Source organism: Populus alba, chromosome 19 (genome assembly GCF_005239225.2).
Source record: "Populus alba chromosome 19, ASM523922v2, whole genome shotgun sequence".
In the NCBI taxonomy this organism is placed as follows: Eukaryota; Viridiplantae; Streptophyta; class Magnoliopsida; order Malpighiales; family Salicaceae; genus Populus; species Populus alba.
In genome coordinates this window covers 18704341-18720763 of record NC_133302.1, presented here as the reverse complement: position 1 = coordinate 18720763, position 16423 = coordinate 18704341, and the positions used below count along the sequence as shown (strand labels likewise).

At 34.9% G+C, this 16423-nt stretch overlaps 1 protein-coding gene across 1 annotated transcript; it reads right to left on the bottom strand.

Annotated features, from left to right (window-relative positions):
• Positions 1-4567: 4567 nt before the first annotated feature.
• Positions 4568-7328, bottom strand: LOC118056531 (uncharacterized). The gene is made up of 2 exons (XM_035068768.2): positions 7124-7328; positions 4568-5103 (listed from the first exon to the last, which is right to left on the bottom strand). Exon 2 carries the CDS (start codon positions 5064-5066, stop codon positions 4758-4760), a length of 309 nt encoding a protein of 102 aa, XP_034924659.1. The 5' UTR covers positions 5067-5103; positions 7124-7328; the 3' UTR covers positions 4568-4757.
• Between the last annotated feature and the right edge of the window lie 9095 nt (positions 7329-16423).

Genomic DNA, 16423 nt, shown 5'->3' with positions numbered 1-16423 from the left:
AGTAAAATAAAAAATAAAAAATAAAAAATATTTTTTATTTTTTAATTATGTTTTATTCAAAAAACCTAGTGTTTAATATTATTTAATGACACTACATAAATTAAACAGATATCACTTAATAACGTAGTATTTGCAGAATTTGATCGCAATCGTAATTTTCCTTGATTATATTTTACCTGATATTATTGCGCACTTAAAAAACAAAAAAAACTGTAATCATTGTCGGATGTATTTCATATGTGATAGAATTGTAAGATAGTTTAATGGAACAATAAAAAATATTTTATATAAAATATTATTTATTTCATGATGTAATAACAATAGTTAAATCTATAATATTTAAATTAAAAACCATCAATATTAATATATATTTTTTAAAATTATTTTTATAACCTCAATTTCAAAAGTATTATTAACCAAACACATTAAACTACTTTTTGCAACCTCAACCATTTTTTTTTTACAATCAAATAACCTAAGAGTACATGCTTTGCATTTTTTTAACCTCATTTACAAACATATATTTTTTCAAACCAACTTTAATTAAAAAATACTTTTATAAAATAATTTTTTTTAAACCACAACAACTACTAAAACATACTCTAAGGGTCTGTAAATTTATAATATTGTTTTTTTAAAAAGAAAAGTGAGACAACATTAATTTAAAACAAAAAGGAAGTGTTAACTTCAATACATGTGTCTCACTTTTCACAATATATAAATTTACAATCTAATTTATAATATTGATCTTTAATTTAATATAAAAACATTCCTTGTCACTCGATTATACTAGAACATGAAAATTAAACATAAATTATAAAATTTAAAACCATGTTAACATACTATAGAAAAATAAAATTGAAAAGGAAAAAAATTAGGAATTTGTAATTTTTCAAGAATTAAAAAAGGACTGAAATAGTTATACTACAATAGTCCATGATGCAAACGTCTCTACATCTATATAGAAAAAAAGAATTTTTCCAATTCTTTTTTTTTTTCAGCGAAGGATTTTTTGAAAAAAAGAACATGTTTACCAGCACAAAAGTTTTATTTGAAAAAAAATATGTTTTTCCATTTTCTTATTATATAACATATTGTATTGGAAAATTGAATACAAGGTTCCGTTTCTCATTTTTAATTTTATTTTTAAAATATAGAATACCAAAAAGGTATATCATATTTGTTAGAAATTAATAATTTCACTTCTCTAATTTATATTAAAATATAAAAATATATTTTTTAAATCAATAAATTCACCTTTTGAACATACTTTCATTGCTAACCCACCTTTATGCCAAAATAATGACCATTTCAATGATTTTTTTTTTTGGATCAAACACATTCAATAAAAATAGAGACATTATGACGTGAATATGAACAATGTAGATGTGAATTAATTCACCATAGTACTGTTCATTCTTGTCTTAAGAAGTGAATAAACAAATGATGAATTAATTCACTCTGCACAAATACAAACACAAAAAAGAAGAAGCAAATTGATATTGCTTTTCAACTAACCACGTTTAAAACGTAAATTATGGAATCTCACACATAGTAAATAATATTTTTATTTTAGTAAACGTTTTATTTCTATGATTTGCTTCGAAATACATAAAAACAACGGAAACAAACCACCCGCTCTATGTGCCTAAGCATTTATTTTTTACATAGGAAGAAATCTGGGTTGAACTGCAGTGTAAGGCGGACTCCAATCTAACCTAGTAAAAAAAACTAAAATCAAAACATGATCTCACTATTTCTTCTATTGTAGATATAGAGACAATTGCCTTGTAGCAATTTCGCTTTATCCACGATAGAAAACAATGAAACAATATTTTAATTTAGTTTCATTTTCTTTATAATCTTATAAATATTTAATGTTAATGAATATCGGATCAGAAGCTCATTTTTCAACATTTCTTTGTAGCTGTGAAGAATTTTTTGAAAAAAGAACATGTTTTCCAACACAATATTTTATTTGTTAAAAACTAATAATTTCACTTTTCTAATTTATATGAAAAACACAAAGCATGCAGAGAAAAAACCTGGGAACCCCTCCGATCACAGCAGCAACAACCAGATCACAAAACGAAACAGACGAAGATGGAACAGATAAAACATGATAATCAATGAACTGATTGCCTTGAAGAAGCAAGACAGGATGCGGGGAATCTGTGCTAGCAGGCGATAGGAAACAATACAAACAGAAACACTAAATTGATGCTAAGAAATACCTGTGAAGAGACAACACCAAAGAAAATAGATAACAGCTGCGAGCAATCAGTGGAGACCAAATAAGTGGGAAAACGCAAGCATGTGGAGAAGGAACCCATGGAGTCGTTTCTGCAAAAAGGGGAGGTGGGGGATGCAAAGTATGATGAGACAGGGGAATTGGAAGAAGAGAAACCAGGAACAGTGTAGCTTAAACTTAACTGGTTTGCACAGTGAGATCAGGACGAAAGAATAATAGAGGAGAAGCTGCTGTCCTTGAGATAGAAGGCGCAGGTCAAGAAGTCTACATGAAGCTCCCATGGCGAAAGCCAACCCAATAACGCGGAGAGTGCAAAATATGATGAGACAGGGGAATTGGAAGAAGATAAACCAGGAACAGTGTAGCGTAAACTTAACTGGTTTGCACGGTGAGATCGGGACGAAAGAATAACAGAGGGGAAGCTGCTGTCCTTGAGATAGAAGGCGGAGGTCAAGAAGTCTACATGAAGCTCCCATGGCGAAAGCCAACCCAATAACGCAGACCAGAAGGTCTAGTCCAAACGTACAGGTGATGGGTCCACAACCAGCGGAAGAACATGATGATGTCCAGCCAAAGGAAGTGCATTAACCCAAGCTGAAAAATAATGGAGGGATGAAACTTGAAAGGCGGAGGGCGGAATTGAGAAAAGAACTCGACAAAGCAGTACACAGAGCATTAATTGTGTCACCTGCAAGCTCAGGCTTTTCCAGGTCCGTGCAGTGAAGAAGAGACGAAGGTGCTCCCTGAAAACAACCACAACTCAAAAACAGGTCCCCGTATTCTCTGCTTTTGTTTATAGCGTGCTCAGAGCTGTTATCACAAATCAGCAATGGCCAAATCAACTGCAGATCAACGACGACAACGATCCAAAATGGTAGCGGAAGCTGAGGAGAGAAATCCGAGAAGCTTACAAATCCATCAACGGAGCTTAAAAGGGTGGAAAAGATAAATCAACAGTGTACAATGACGAAATCGACAGAGGTAAGAACATTGGAGGCCGAAAAAACTTAAAAGTGAAACACAAAGTGAAAGCGCTGTTCGGCTGGCCCAGCAGCGCAGCACCCTAAAAACTACAAGGACATGCAAGACCCAACCTGACACCACATGTTAAGGTTTTGGATATTTTTTAAAATATTTATTATTTAAAAATATATTTAAATAATTAAAAAATAAAATAAAAAGTCAAATTCTTTAAAAAAACACGCCGCCCCCGTTTTGCTCTCAGGTGATTTTTATGGTTATAATTTTAAAAAACAAATTATAAATAATAGATTTTTTATAATCAAGATTATAAGAGAAAAAACATTAGAGGATTTATATAAAATCATAACTGTATTAATTAATTAAATATTTTTAAAGTTATATTGGAACAAGAGACATTTCAACTATACCTTACCAAACTATCACTAACATGTATGGCGATAAAAGGCGTCGGAGCTGTATTTTATCTCATTCATCTCCAGTTTTCAAGATATATAGATATATGATTTATTTTTGCCTGAAACTTGATGGGATATCCTATTTTTAAAAAAATATTTTAAAATTAATTTTAAAAAATTAAAGCTTAAAAGACAATTAAATCTACATTGATGACTATTTGCTAGAAATATCATGTTATTTTCTATAAGAATACTAATTTATACTTAGATTCTTCTCATAATTGAAAACAATACATAGAGGTATGTACCAAGAATCTAGAATTAAGAATTTTATGATACTAAAAAAGTGTTGATGCTGACATGAAGAATATGGGTATGTATTGTTATTTTTCTGTTTTTAAATTGTTTTATTAAAAGTATTTTTTTATTTTTTTGTTTGAAAATAATATTTTTAAATTGTTTGAATATTAAAAATAAATTTTTAAAAATAAAAAAATATTATTTTAATATATTTTTAAATAAAAAACATTTTAAAAAATAATTACCTTTTCAGTTTAAAAACCAACTATTTTTGCTAAACCCAAATGTTATTTTTAATTTTTAAAAAAAAAAAACTTGTGATATTGCATTTTAGAAATGTTTTGAAAAAATTAAAATTTTTTATTTTTTTATTTCAAATTAATATATTTTTTTATAATTTTAGATTTTTAATAGGTAAAAATAATTTTAAAAAAATAAAAAATATTATTTTAATATATTTTTAAATTAAAAAAAAAAAAACACACTGGAAGGAAGGAAGCAGCAGCGGCGAGGCTATAAGCCAGAGAAAATTCTACGTACACTGAACCATTATCTACCCAAACTCAAGCTTCATTGGCCCAAAAAAAAAAAAAAAAAAACCCACTTAGCTACAAAATTTAAGATCAGCAACGGCAGATCAAAAGAAATGAAATATGAACAAGATTTCGCATTTGATTTTCCTTAGATGATCACAAACGCAAACTCGTCAAGTGGAAAAGTGAGCTTAACTGCATCCATAACAAACAATGTCCAAGGAAAGACAGCAAGATAAATCTCTAATGCTATCATACGAGCAACGATTACGGTCGTCTTCCTTCTTGAAGTAGTTAACGCTCCACCACAACCCCATCAAAATTCCAATCTCTTACAAGGTCTCTTCTCACAGCACGACTGCGTACTAATCGTGGGGGTCCTGTCATGCTGTCATTACTTGGATTAAGTGGTTGTGGGGTCACTTTGGATGATGATGACGCAAAAGAAGAGTTTGCTCTGGGAGGAGGATGAGATAGCTTCCTGGTTATGCAGTTGGCAATGGCTGTACATCTTCCTTCATTGTCTGAGCTCGAGACCGAGTAGCTTCTGAAGGAGCGTGATGGACTCTCTACACTGTGGCATGCAAGACATGCTAGACTCATATTTTGTCCGCTATTTTCAGACCAAGGATTCGTCTTGCTGCAAGGTATATGTCAACACAGAAAAGAAAACAACTCAGTATTTTGATAAATAAAATGCGGCATGGAAAATTAAAAATCCATGAATTTGCTACAACCAAAATGTACATTCACATATTCTTGCCTGGTACAGATGCAGTTCCCATCCCTCAAGAACAAAATTCAATGTATAGTTGGATTTGATTATAACTTTTAATTATGAAGTGAAAGCTGACAACGCAAATCCTCCAGCTCTCCAATTACATATTTTAACTATTCTTTATTAAGCGGACGATGACAACAACGCATTCAAATAACTTGCAATAAACTAACAGAAGCAAAAGTAACTTGACTTCCAGACATTGATCAGTGGGCATTCATGGATACTGATTGAGGGTGTCTAGTGGGGACAATACAAGGTAGGTAAGAACACTAACAACAACAGAGATTGGCTGGGAATGCAAAGAGTCAATCCTTGCTTATAACAATTGAACAAATTATTCCAGCTAGCCTGAATAGAGTATAAAATATTGTCTCGGTAACTATTAAGGTTTTCTAGTTAGATAGTGTGATACTGACACCAATGATCTATTTATATGTGACTACAGTTAACCATGGAAGGAAGTAAATTACTAATGACATGATACTTTATTCCCCAATGAGATGCTACTTGTAAAATGAACATCCCATCTCAAGTACACTGCAACTCGAATCCTCAAGTGGATCTTGTATTGCTCAAGGCATGAAACTGCAGCACAAAGTCAGAAAATTCCAGCCCAATAAAAATAACTAAATTCCTTAATCACTTGACACACCTACTTCTATCACAATACAACATGAACAAACAAACTAGGGTTCATCTTCTTCAATGATAACGCCAAAGGAAAGAATACACCTTTATAATTAGTCATATTAGACGCGAGTCAGAATAGTGTTGAACCCCTGGACTTGATACTAATGGTGCCATCACAATGGCATTCCAGATAATTGCAATTGATCATGAATTAATTGTATGCAGGGACAATGGTGCAATCCTTTGCATTTTAGGGTGATGACCCCTGTTGCAGTCTTTGCACTGCAATCCAAATGTGCCTTAAATGTCATCCCGTTCCTGAATACAGTTTTCAATGTACTTTCAACAACAGGATTCTCCAAATTTCACATCCACAAGCTAATCATCTTTCCTTGCATTTGCAATACACCTCCAAAACCAGCAACAACTAATCAGCATCTCCAAATGCCACCTTTTTTCTATTACTCAATATTTCAAAAGGTTATCTTTTATTTGCAGCCATACAAGCCTCAAGACACCATCATAATACCATACAACGGGCTGTTCAAGGAACATAAAGAAGATCAAGCAATTTATACAGGATCTTTGCTAGGAACAACCTGCTTCTAATGTTTCCCACGCACACAAGAAAGGATCCAACAATCACAGACAATTCAAGTTCACAAACAAATCCCTCTGACACATTCCAAATTCCCCCCCATATTCTCACGTGGCACAATCCATTGAGATTTAGAGGTTACACAAATTGACAACCTGGGAAAAATCGGCTGCAACATGTACACCAAAGAGCATGTGTCACAGAAGTTAGCATTGATAAAGAAAAAAAAGGGGCTAATTTCCTATACAATTTCCAATCATGCTTGGGATAGAATAGCCCAAAACACCAGAACCTATAGACACCACAGTTCGAGACAGATTATCTATGATTCACAAAACATGTCAACAGAGAAGCAAAAGAGAAAGAAACTCGTCAGCACCATGCTAATCTTATAAACCCATCACCCAAAAGAAACTCCCACTTCAGCACTGTCAATTAACCACTTAATCACTAAAACTAACCTCTCCAAACAAAACCAAGAAAACCCATCTCCAAAATCATAAATTTATCCCGATATTAGACAGGCAATTGAAACACAAACCAGATTAAACCCACCAAACAGAAACACATGCAAGCACACAGTAATAAAAATAGAAGAGATCCAAGAAAAGACCATTACGTTTAAGTGAATGAGATCCAAGAGAAACAAACCTTGGAAAAGAAACCGGTGTCACTCTTGTAGTGGTACCTTGCTGTGTTGAGAAGATTCCTGGGTGGAAGATGATCCGAAAGATTAGAGTTCAGCTGTATTTATATCTTAAAGAAAAACTCTGAATGGAATTTTTTTTTTTTTTTGCTGATTAGTTTGGATGTGGAGGTCCGAGTCCTAGTTGAAGAAAGTCTTTACTTTTGATGTATAAAATTATTTCAAGAAATCTCAAGATATTAATTTTTGTTTTTTATTGATTAGATGTTTTTTTTAAGTAGTTTATGCGTTCCATCAATTTACAGTTTCATTTAATGTTTTTTTAAAATTAAATTAAAAAATTAATACGAAACTGAGTCAAGATTTTAACTTAAACAAACAATTAGTACGAAACTGAGTCAAGATTTTACTTCAAATAAAAATAAAAATTTTATTAATTACAACTTATTCCACTTTTATTTTTCAGAAAAAAAATTAATTGGAATCAATTTTTATCAAACATGTTTTTAATTTAATTTATTTTTATCAAAATTCATTATTTACTCAGGCTAAAGAATTATTATAGTGTGCTGGTAAAAAAAACAAGAAAAAAAAAAAAGGAACGTTTCCCACAGGGCTGGATTGGACTAATATGGGTCGTACGTAGAGTAAGTGGGCCCATGACGGCGGTGGACTTGCAGTCAACTGGTAGGAATAAAAAATTATTAAGTTATTAATGGGGTTGAAAAGGGGGGGGGGTAAGCAGCGGGTGTTTTGATGAATATAATTAAGTTGGATATGAATTTATAGTTTAATTAAATTTTAATTTTGATATTTTATATAGTATAAATTTAATTTTTTTTAGATCTCAGTGGATTAGATATATCGAATTGAAATAAATTTTTTACAAATATTATAAATATTCTATGAATATATATATATATATATATATATTTTAACCATTCTAAATAAAATATTAAATCTTAGGTTTTTATTCTACAATTTATAATTTCTAGCATCTTCACTGGCAGAAACTAAATTATTAGTATAATATTTTAAATGGTATAAATATAGCTTTTATTATTATATATACTCGAATAGCAAAGCTATTTAGAAGACTAAATTGTTAATAAGGTATTTTAATCTAAAATGTGAAAACACAACGCTAAAAAATAAAAATAAAAACCTTGTGTATTGAAAATTATAGTTTTGAAATTCGATTTGGTTTGGCCGGTTAACTTGGGGTTGGAATTGAGTTAAATTAAAAAAATAACGGGAAACAAAACCTGGCGTGACTCGACAAATACTGCAGGTTGACACAACGATCCGGTCAAAAACCTAGTTGTAATCTGTTGATTTTTGTTTCTTTTTTTTTACTAAAACAACATCATTTTAATTAAAAAAAATTAACTCAAACAATTTGATTAAAACCTGAAATCTAAATCATATACTTCTTCACCATAAAAATCAAATTCTAAATAACTGTTAAAATAGCTTTTTTTATTATTATTTTGCTCGGTCCAACAGAAACGTTGAAAGAGAAGGTAAAATAGATTTCTTCTTGGCCAAAAGCTATTCCTACATGTTTTTTTTTTAAAAAGCCAAAAAAAAAAAAAAACTCTTCCTTATAACTTTCTACTGTGCTAGACTATGAAATTTGCCAATCTGGACTGCCTCAGGATCCTCTCTTGGACTCAACTCCAAAGTAAGTTGTACATGATACTCCTTTAATGGCTGAATTGTTTTGTGGTAATCTCAATTTGGTAAGCTCTCTAATCTATCATTAACAACAAATTTTGACTAGTAAAAACTTTAAAATAGCACAACATCTAGCAAAATAATAATTAACTAGAGATTTATCATAGAGAAAACAAGGTAAGAGATTATAGTGGTGATAATTTTCGGTTTGGTTTAGTTTTTATAAAAAAAAAATCAAATTGAATTTAAAAAAAAAAAATTGAATCGAAATTGGTTCAAATCGACCGGTTTCAATTTGATTCGGTTTTTTAGGACAAAAACCGGTTCAAACTGATTTGACTTGGTTTTGGCTCGGTTTTTCAGTCCGAACCAATTGATTTTTAAAAATTTTAATCGGTTTAATCGCGTTTTTTATAGTTTGGTTTTTTCAATTATTTTTTTCTAGTTTAATTTGTTTTTTAATTTTTTTATTTACCCCTTTGAGATTATTGTACAAAATCAAGAAGGCATTAGATTAGTACAAACCTCATGGTGGAACTCTTTTACTGTTGATTGTAATCTTTTTAACCAGAGGAAGGTTTTGAGATATGTAAACTCTAAGACAGACTCTTTGCCAAGATGTGAGCTAAATAACCCACAAGCATTTTAAAGATATTCATAAGAAAATATCATATTTAACGATGTGATTGTAATTATTTTTTAAATGATTTTTTATATCAAAAATATATATTAATAATATTTTTTTATTTTTTAAAAATTATTTCTAATATTAGCATATCAAAATAATTTGAAAATAATAAAAACATATTAATTCGAAGTTAATAAAAATATAAAAAAAATTTAATTTTTTTTAAAAATACTTTTAAAATGTAGAAACAAACAAACCCGCAACAACATATCTATTAAAAAACTAAGAATCGTGTTTAATTAAAGCAATATAAAAACTAAACACAAATACAATATTAAATTGGAAACTAATATAGATGTTTGTTGTGTTCATCAAGAATAGTACACATATTTTTAACTCAATTATATACTTTATCTATCTCGATATATACTTAAATAAATCTTAGTATTTAATTTTAACTTCAACTCCGTCTCTTTAGAGACAAAAATCACTTCATGCTCATCTCAAATCAAACAAATGAAGGAAGAAATTTATGCAAATGAGTACAAATTAAATCCTCATAATTCCATAATGCTTAATTTATGTATTTTCAAAACCCTATTGGAAATCTCTTAATTTATAATAAGTTTACAAATTATGAAAAAAATAGAACACATTGAATCTAAGTTAATTGTTTCAAGCTATTCTACCTCGTCTCGACAAAGTGGGCATGATGTGGACTTCTTCAACCAATCGAAGATGCATTGTTCATGAAATATGTGTTTGCAAGGTAGCCTTGTAAGTCCAACCCTAGGAGAAAATCTTTCCAAGCAAACCACACAAGAATCACAACAAGATTCATCACCATCGTCCTGCGTGATCTCCTTCATGTAAAACCCCTCTTTCTTCAACTTGTTCAACGTTGATGTTGATGCACCTCTTGACACAACCGCATGATCTTCTTCATCAAAATCAAATATTGGCACGTTTATCCCATCCAAGTTCACTTCCTCAACATAATCCTCGACAATCACTACATGAGCCGACACGCAAAACCCTTGACGACCAGCTTGTTCCTTAGCAAAATCACTAACAAAAGAACCAATGTTTGAGGCAACATCATGGCATAAAGAAACATCATCAAGATTAAGCATATCGGAGACAATGCTGCACATATAACTAGTGCAAGAATCAGGTGAGGAAACAAGTTGAGGAGGAACTAGGCATGACCTGTGTGAGTCCGGGCAAGATGGGTATTCGTTTTCTAGCAACAACTCTCCTGATCTAGAGTTTTTCCATGTCACTTTGTACTTTCGTTGTAAGAGTATCGAGACTTGGAACAAGGGTTTAGCGGTACACGAATCATGCATATCGGTTCTTGATATATTTAGGAGTGAACCAAAATAAAATCTTCTACTCACTGGATCTAATGAAAGGGACAAAAGGAGAGGCATGTTGTTAGAAACAGATCGATTGAATACGTATAGATACAAGAAAGTTCTTCTTCCTTTTAACCTGTATTTTTACATAGAATGAGTGATGGAACTATATAGGGTTTGGATATTGGAATCCTTATTCCTATAGGAGATGTAATACTTTATATGTCGGCAGAATTCAGGCTAATTAGGGATGATTAGTGGCATGATTTCAAAGACTAGGAAGAAATCAGGGCTTTTATTTCTTAACTGTGATCAAAATCATGCAGAGAGAGGCCCGCTAGCCCAGTTGAAACAAGAAGGATAAAATCTGCTCCTTGATTAATTTTACCGTCACGGCTATGGAAAAGTGTCCCACCTTTCTCCCATGTGTTCTTTCATGTTCCTTATTTCAAAAGGACTGGACAGCAGAGACCAAAAATTGTTTCCTGATCTGATACGGATGAAAGCAGTTCTTTCTGTATCTCTTTAAATACTGCAAGGCAGAAAATATACATGGGCTGTTTCCACTAATCTCTTATTAAGTTTACTAGCTCTCTTGATTGCTCTTTCAGTTCGTTCGTACGTACGTACGTCTTCTTGTTTGTGTATTGGAAGTAGCTTCAATGGAAGTCACAAGAGTTGATGTTAACCTACATACAGTGAACACAGATGTGTTCGATCCGAGGAATTATGGTCCTATGTTCCTTGTTCAAATTACGTTACAAAGAAAGCGTGAAATGTGGTTGAGTGTCATAGTGTTGCAGGAAGAACCAACGAACTAAAGCAAATGGAGGGAAAGTCGGTTACAACAACTGGAAATTCTGTTACACCCAACACGCACCGTTTTATTTACATGCATTACACACGCTTCCTGTTTTACGCACCGTTTCAATAACAGACAACACGTGTTAAGTCATTTACACAGCATGCCTATATTAAAGGCAATTGTAACAAGTTACAGTTACGTGAAAAATATATACAATTGAATTCTGTTTCTTCTCTTGCTCTCTAATCTCTTTCTCTGCTTAATTCTGTGATCACTTCCCACTCTTCCTTCATCTTTTCATCAAGCCATTCTGTCAATCCTCCTCCCATCCCTTTACACCTGCACCAAGTGGTATCAGAGCCAACATCTTCGGACCTACACCATGACACATGAAACTAGGTCTCAAGATATTAAGAAACTGGAAGGAACAATAGCAACAGCTAACAAGGAGCAAGATATATGGAATGACAAGATGGTCAGATTGCTAGAACATCAAGGACAGCAGCAGCTGTCTAGCGATACACGCCTAGTAAGATTGGAAGAGCTCATTGCAGGCATTTCTCTTCAGCAGAATACCCTACTCCAGAAACTACAATTACCAGCAGGAGAAACCAGCTCCAACCAGGAGTATCACCACAGCAACCAGGAGGGCGTGTTGTACAAAAATGATTGGCAACAAAGTGGAACTTACAAATTCCATAAACCCAGAAGAGATTTTCCATCCTTTGATGGGGAAGATGTACACAAATGGTTGTACAAGTGTAATCAGTTCTTTGAAATGGAAGAAGTTCCTGAAGCAGAGAAGCTGAAATTGGCATCATACTACTTAGATGGGACGGCCTTATACTGGCACCAGAATTTCATGAGAAGCAAGGGGGGCCAGTTAGTCACATGGAAGGAGTATGTCCAAGGTTTGTGTGGCAGGTTCGGTGGCCATAAAGAACCCTTGGAAGAGCTGAAGGATCTAAAACAAGAGGGTGATTTGGAGATTTATATCAGGAGTTTCGATATCCTGTGGAATAGAGCTGAGATTGATGAAAGGTATGCCTTAATTTTTTTCCTTGGGGGTCTTGAGACAGAAATTAAGAACTTGGTTAAAATGTTTGAGCCCAAGTCCCTTAATCAAGCATATAATTTGTCCCGTTTACAAGAAAACACAAATCTCTACAAAAGTGCACATAAACAGCCAGGCAAACAGACAACTACACCTTTTGGCAGCAATCAAGTTCCCAACCCACAACCTTCTCCCTACAAACCTCATAAATTCAGTGAAGCAAATCCTCAACACATTAGTCTACCAGGGCTACTACCCACTCCTCAAACACCTAATGGAATACAACCAATGAAAAGGCCTACCCGTAATGTTAGAAGCACTGAAATGGAAGACAGAAGGGCAAAGGGCTTGTGTTTTTGGTGTGATGACAAATTCACACCAGGACATAAATGCAGAACACGCAAACTTTATTCCATATGCTTAGTGGGTGATGATGAAGGTGATGCAGATGATGGGGTTGAAGCTGGCCAGGAATCAAGGGAACTGGTAGACACAGAACCCCACATTTCCATGAATGCGTTAGAAGGAATTCCAGGATGCTATACACTTAAGGTAACAGGAAAGGTTGACAAGCTACCAATATTCATATTAATTGACTCGGGAAGCACTCATAATTTCATGAATACTTGGGTTGCTAACAAACTTCAGTGTGTTCTAAGCCCCATCAAACCAGTGACTGTTAAGGCTGCAAATGGGGGAAAAATGTTATGCTCTTTTATTTGCAGAAAGTTCAAATGGAAGATGCAAGGGATCCATTGTGAGGCAGACGTGTTTGTCATGGAATTGGAGGCTTGTGACATGGTCCTAGGAGTCCAGTGGTTAGCTACTCTGGGGGATATTGTATGCAATTACAAAAACATGTGGATGAGTTTTGAATGGCATGGACAACATACCACCTTAAGGGGCGAGGCACCAGTGAAACTGCAATCAATTCAATACGGCCAAATGGGTGGTCTGTTGAGCAACAAGACTAGCATTGCAGGTCTCAATCTCTGCAGCTTGAGGATGGTCCAAGATACCCAGGACAAGGCAACAGCAAAGCCTGCAACAAATCTCAACAAAGAGGAAGAGACAGCATTACAGCAACTACTTCAATTCTATCAGGATATTTTCATTCCTATGACTGGGTTACCTCCCAACCGGCCTCATGATCACACCATCCCCTTAAAAGAAGGAGCTCAACCTGTCAACCTTCGTCCTTACAGGTATTCAAGCTTACAAAAAGATACGGTGGAAGGTTTAATATCAGAAATGTTGGAAGCAGGAACAGTCCAGCCAAGTCACAGCCCTTTTGCCTCACCAGTGGTATTGGTTAAGAAGAAGGATCTCTCCTGGCGATTGTGTATAGACTACAGGGCTCTTAACAGACTGACTATCAAAAACAAATTTCCCATTCCTTTGATCGAAGAGCTACTGGAAGAGTTGACAGGAGCATCAGTTTTTTCCAAGATTGATCTACGTTCGGGCTACCATCAGATTCGAATGCAAGCAGAAGACATCCATAAAACTGCCTTCAGAACACACAATGGCCACTATGAGTTCTTGGTGATGCCTTTTGGCCTTACTAACGCTCCTGCCACCTTTCAAAGCCTAATGAATGAGGTGTTTCGCACTTATTTGAGAAAGTTTGTTCTTGTATTTTTTGACGATATCTTGATCTACAGCTGCTCCTTCAAACAGCATCAAGCTCATCTGCAAACTGTTTTTGAGCTGCTTCGGTCGAACAAGTTGGTGGCCAAAGAAAGTAAGTGTGTTTTTTGTGATAATAGGGTGGAGTACCTAGGCCATATTATCTCTAAGGCTGGTGTAGCAACCGACCCAGAAAAGCTACAGGCCATCAAGAACTGGCCATTACCTCAGAACCTTAAACAACTCAGGGGATTTCTGGGACTCACGGGGTACTACCGCAAGTTTATTAAAGGCTATGGTCTTATCTGTCGCCCCTTAACTAAACTGCTAAAAAAGGATGCAATGGGGTGGGATCAAGAGGCAACGGTGGCCTTTGAAGCTCTCAAGAGGAAGATGATGAGCCCACCAGTCCTAGCACTACCTGATTTAAGCAAGCTTTTTATTGTGGAAACTGACGCCTCAGGGGCTGGCATTGGAGCAGTACTCATGCAGGAGGGTCATCCAATTGCATTCATCAGCAAGGCATTGGGACCAAGACAACAGTCGTTATCTACTTATGAGAGGGAAATGCTAGCTATTCTAATGGCAGTGCACAAATGGAAGCAATACTTGTGGGGTAGGTCCTTCAAAATCAGAACTGATCATGTTAGTTTAAAGTATTTGCTGGATCAAAAATTATCCTTCCCCTCTCAGCATTTATGGCTCACAAAACTATTGGGCTTTGATTACGAAATCGAATTTCGTAGTGGAAGGGAGAATATTGCTGCTGATGCCCTCTCCAGAATAAACAGCAATGAACTCAATGCTCTCACACTGTCCACACTAGAAGCTCCAGTACTGGAAAGCATCAAACAGTCCTGGCAAGAGGATCACAAGCTTCAGACTCTCATTCAAGATATCATAAGGGATCCGGCCACACACCCTCACTATAAATGGAGCAACAACTGCCTCTTCAGGAAGGGAAAATTGGTAGTAGGACACAATACAACTCTTCAACAGCAACTCATCTCCATGTATCATGATACCCCAGTCGGTGGCCATTCAGGGGCTACAGTCACTACAGCAAGGATTGCTGGCCTGCTATATTGGAGGAAGCAACAGAAACAGGTTAGGCAATATGTTAGAGAATGCCCCACCTGCCAACGTTGCAAAACAGAGAACATAGCCATCCCTGGATTATTGCAACCCCTGCCAGTACCAGCAGCACCTTTCACAGACATCAGTATGGATTTCATCACCAGCCTTCCCAAATCAGAAGGCAAGGAGGTTATATTTGTTGTGGTAGACCGGTTCAGCAAATATGCCCATTTTATGGCACTTTCACACCCATACTCAGCCACCACAGTAGCCAAAACCTTCATGGAAACAGTCTTCAAACTACATGGAATGCCAGCAACCATAGTAAGTGATCGAGACTCTATTTTCCTTAGTAAATTTTGGACAGAACTGTTTGCCTTACAAGGAGTCAATCTTCATTACTCTACTGCCTACCACCCTCAATCCGACGGCCAGACTGAAGTAGTCAACAGATGCATTGAAGGATATCTCAGATGCATGACAGGAGACAATCCTTCCCAATGGTGCAAATGGTTAGCTTTATGCGAGTGGTGGTATAATACAAACTTCCATACAGCCACAAAGACTACCCCTTACAACATATTATACGGTTTTGATCCACCCATACACATCCCATACTTCCCAAAAGACTCACCCTTAGAAGCTGTTGATCATTACCTCACCACCAGAGAACAACTGCTGTTAACAGTAAAGGCAAACCTTACTAAAGCACAGAACCGCATGAAACAAATGGCTAATAAAAAGAGAAGTGATAGGGTCTTAGATATAGGGGATTCTGTCTACTTAAAATTACAACCTTACAAACAGAAATCCATACTTCACCCGCACCATAAATTAGCTGCCAAATACTATGGTCCCTATACTATCATTAAAAAGATTGGGGAAGTAGCATATCAACTTAACCTTCCATCATCATCCACTATCCATCCCATTTTTCATGTATCCCTCCTGAAAAGAACCAGGGGAAACCGAATGGTTCACCACAGTTTGCCTGACAGTCCTAGCGAGCCTATCTTACAGCCCCAAGTCATCTTAGACCGAAGGATGATCAAAAGAGGAACACAAGCAGCTACACAG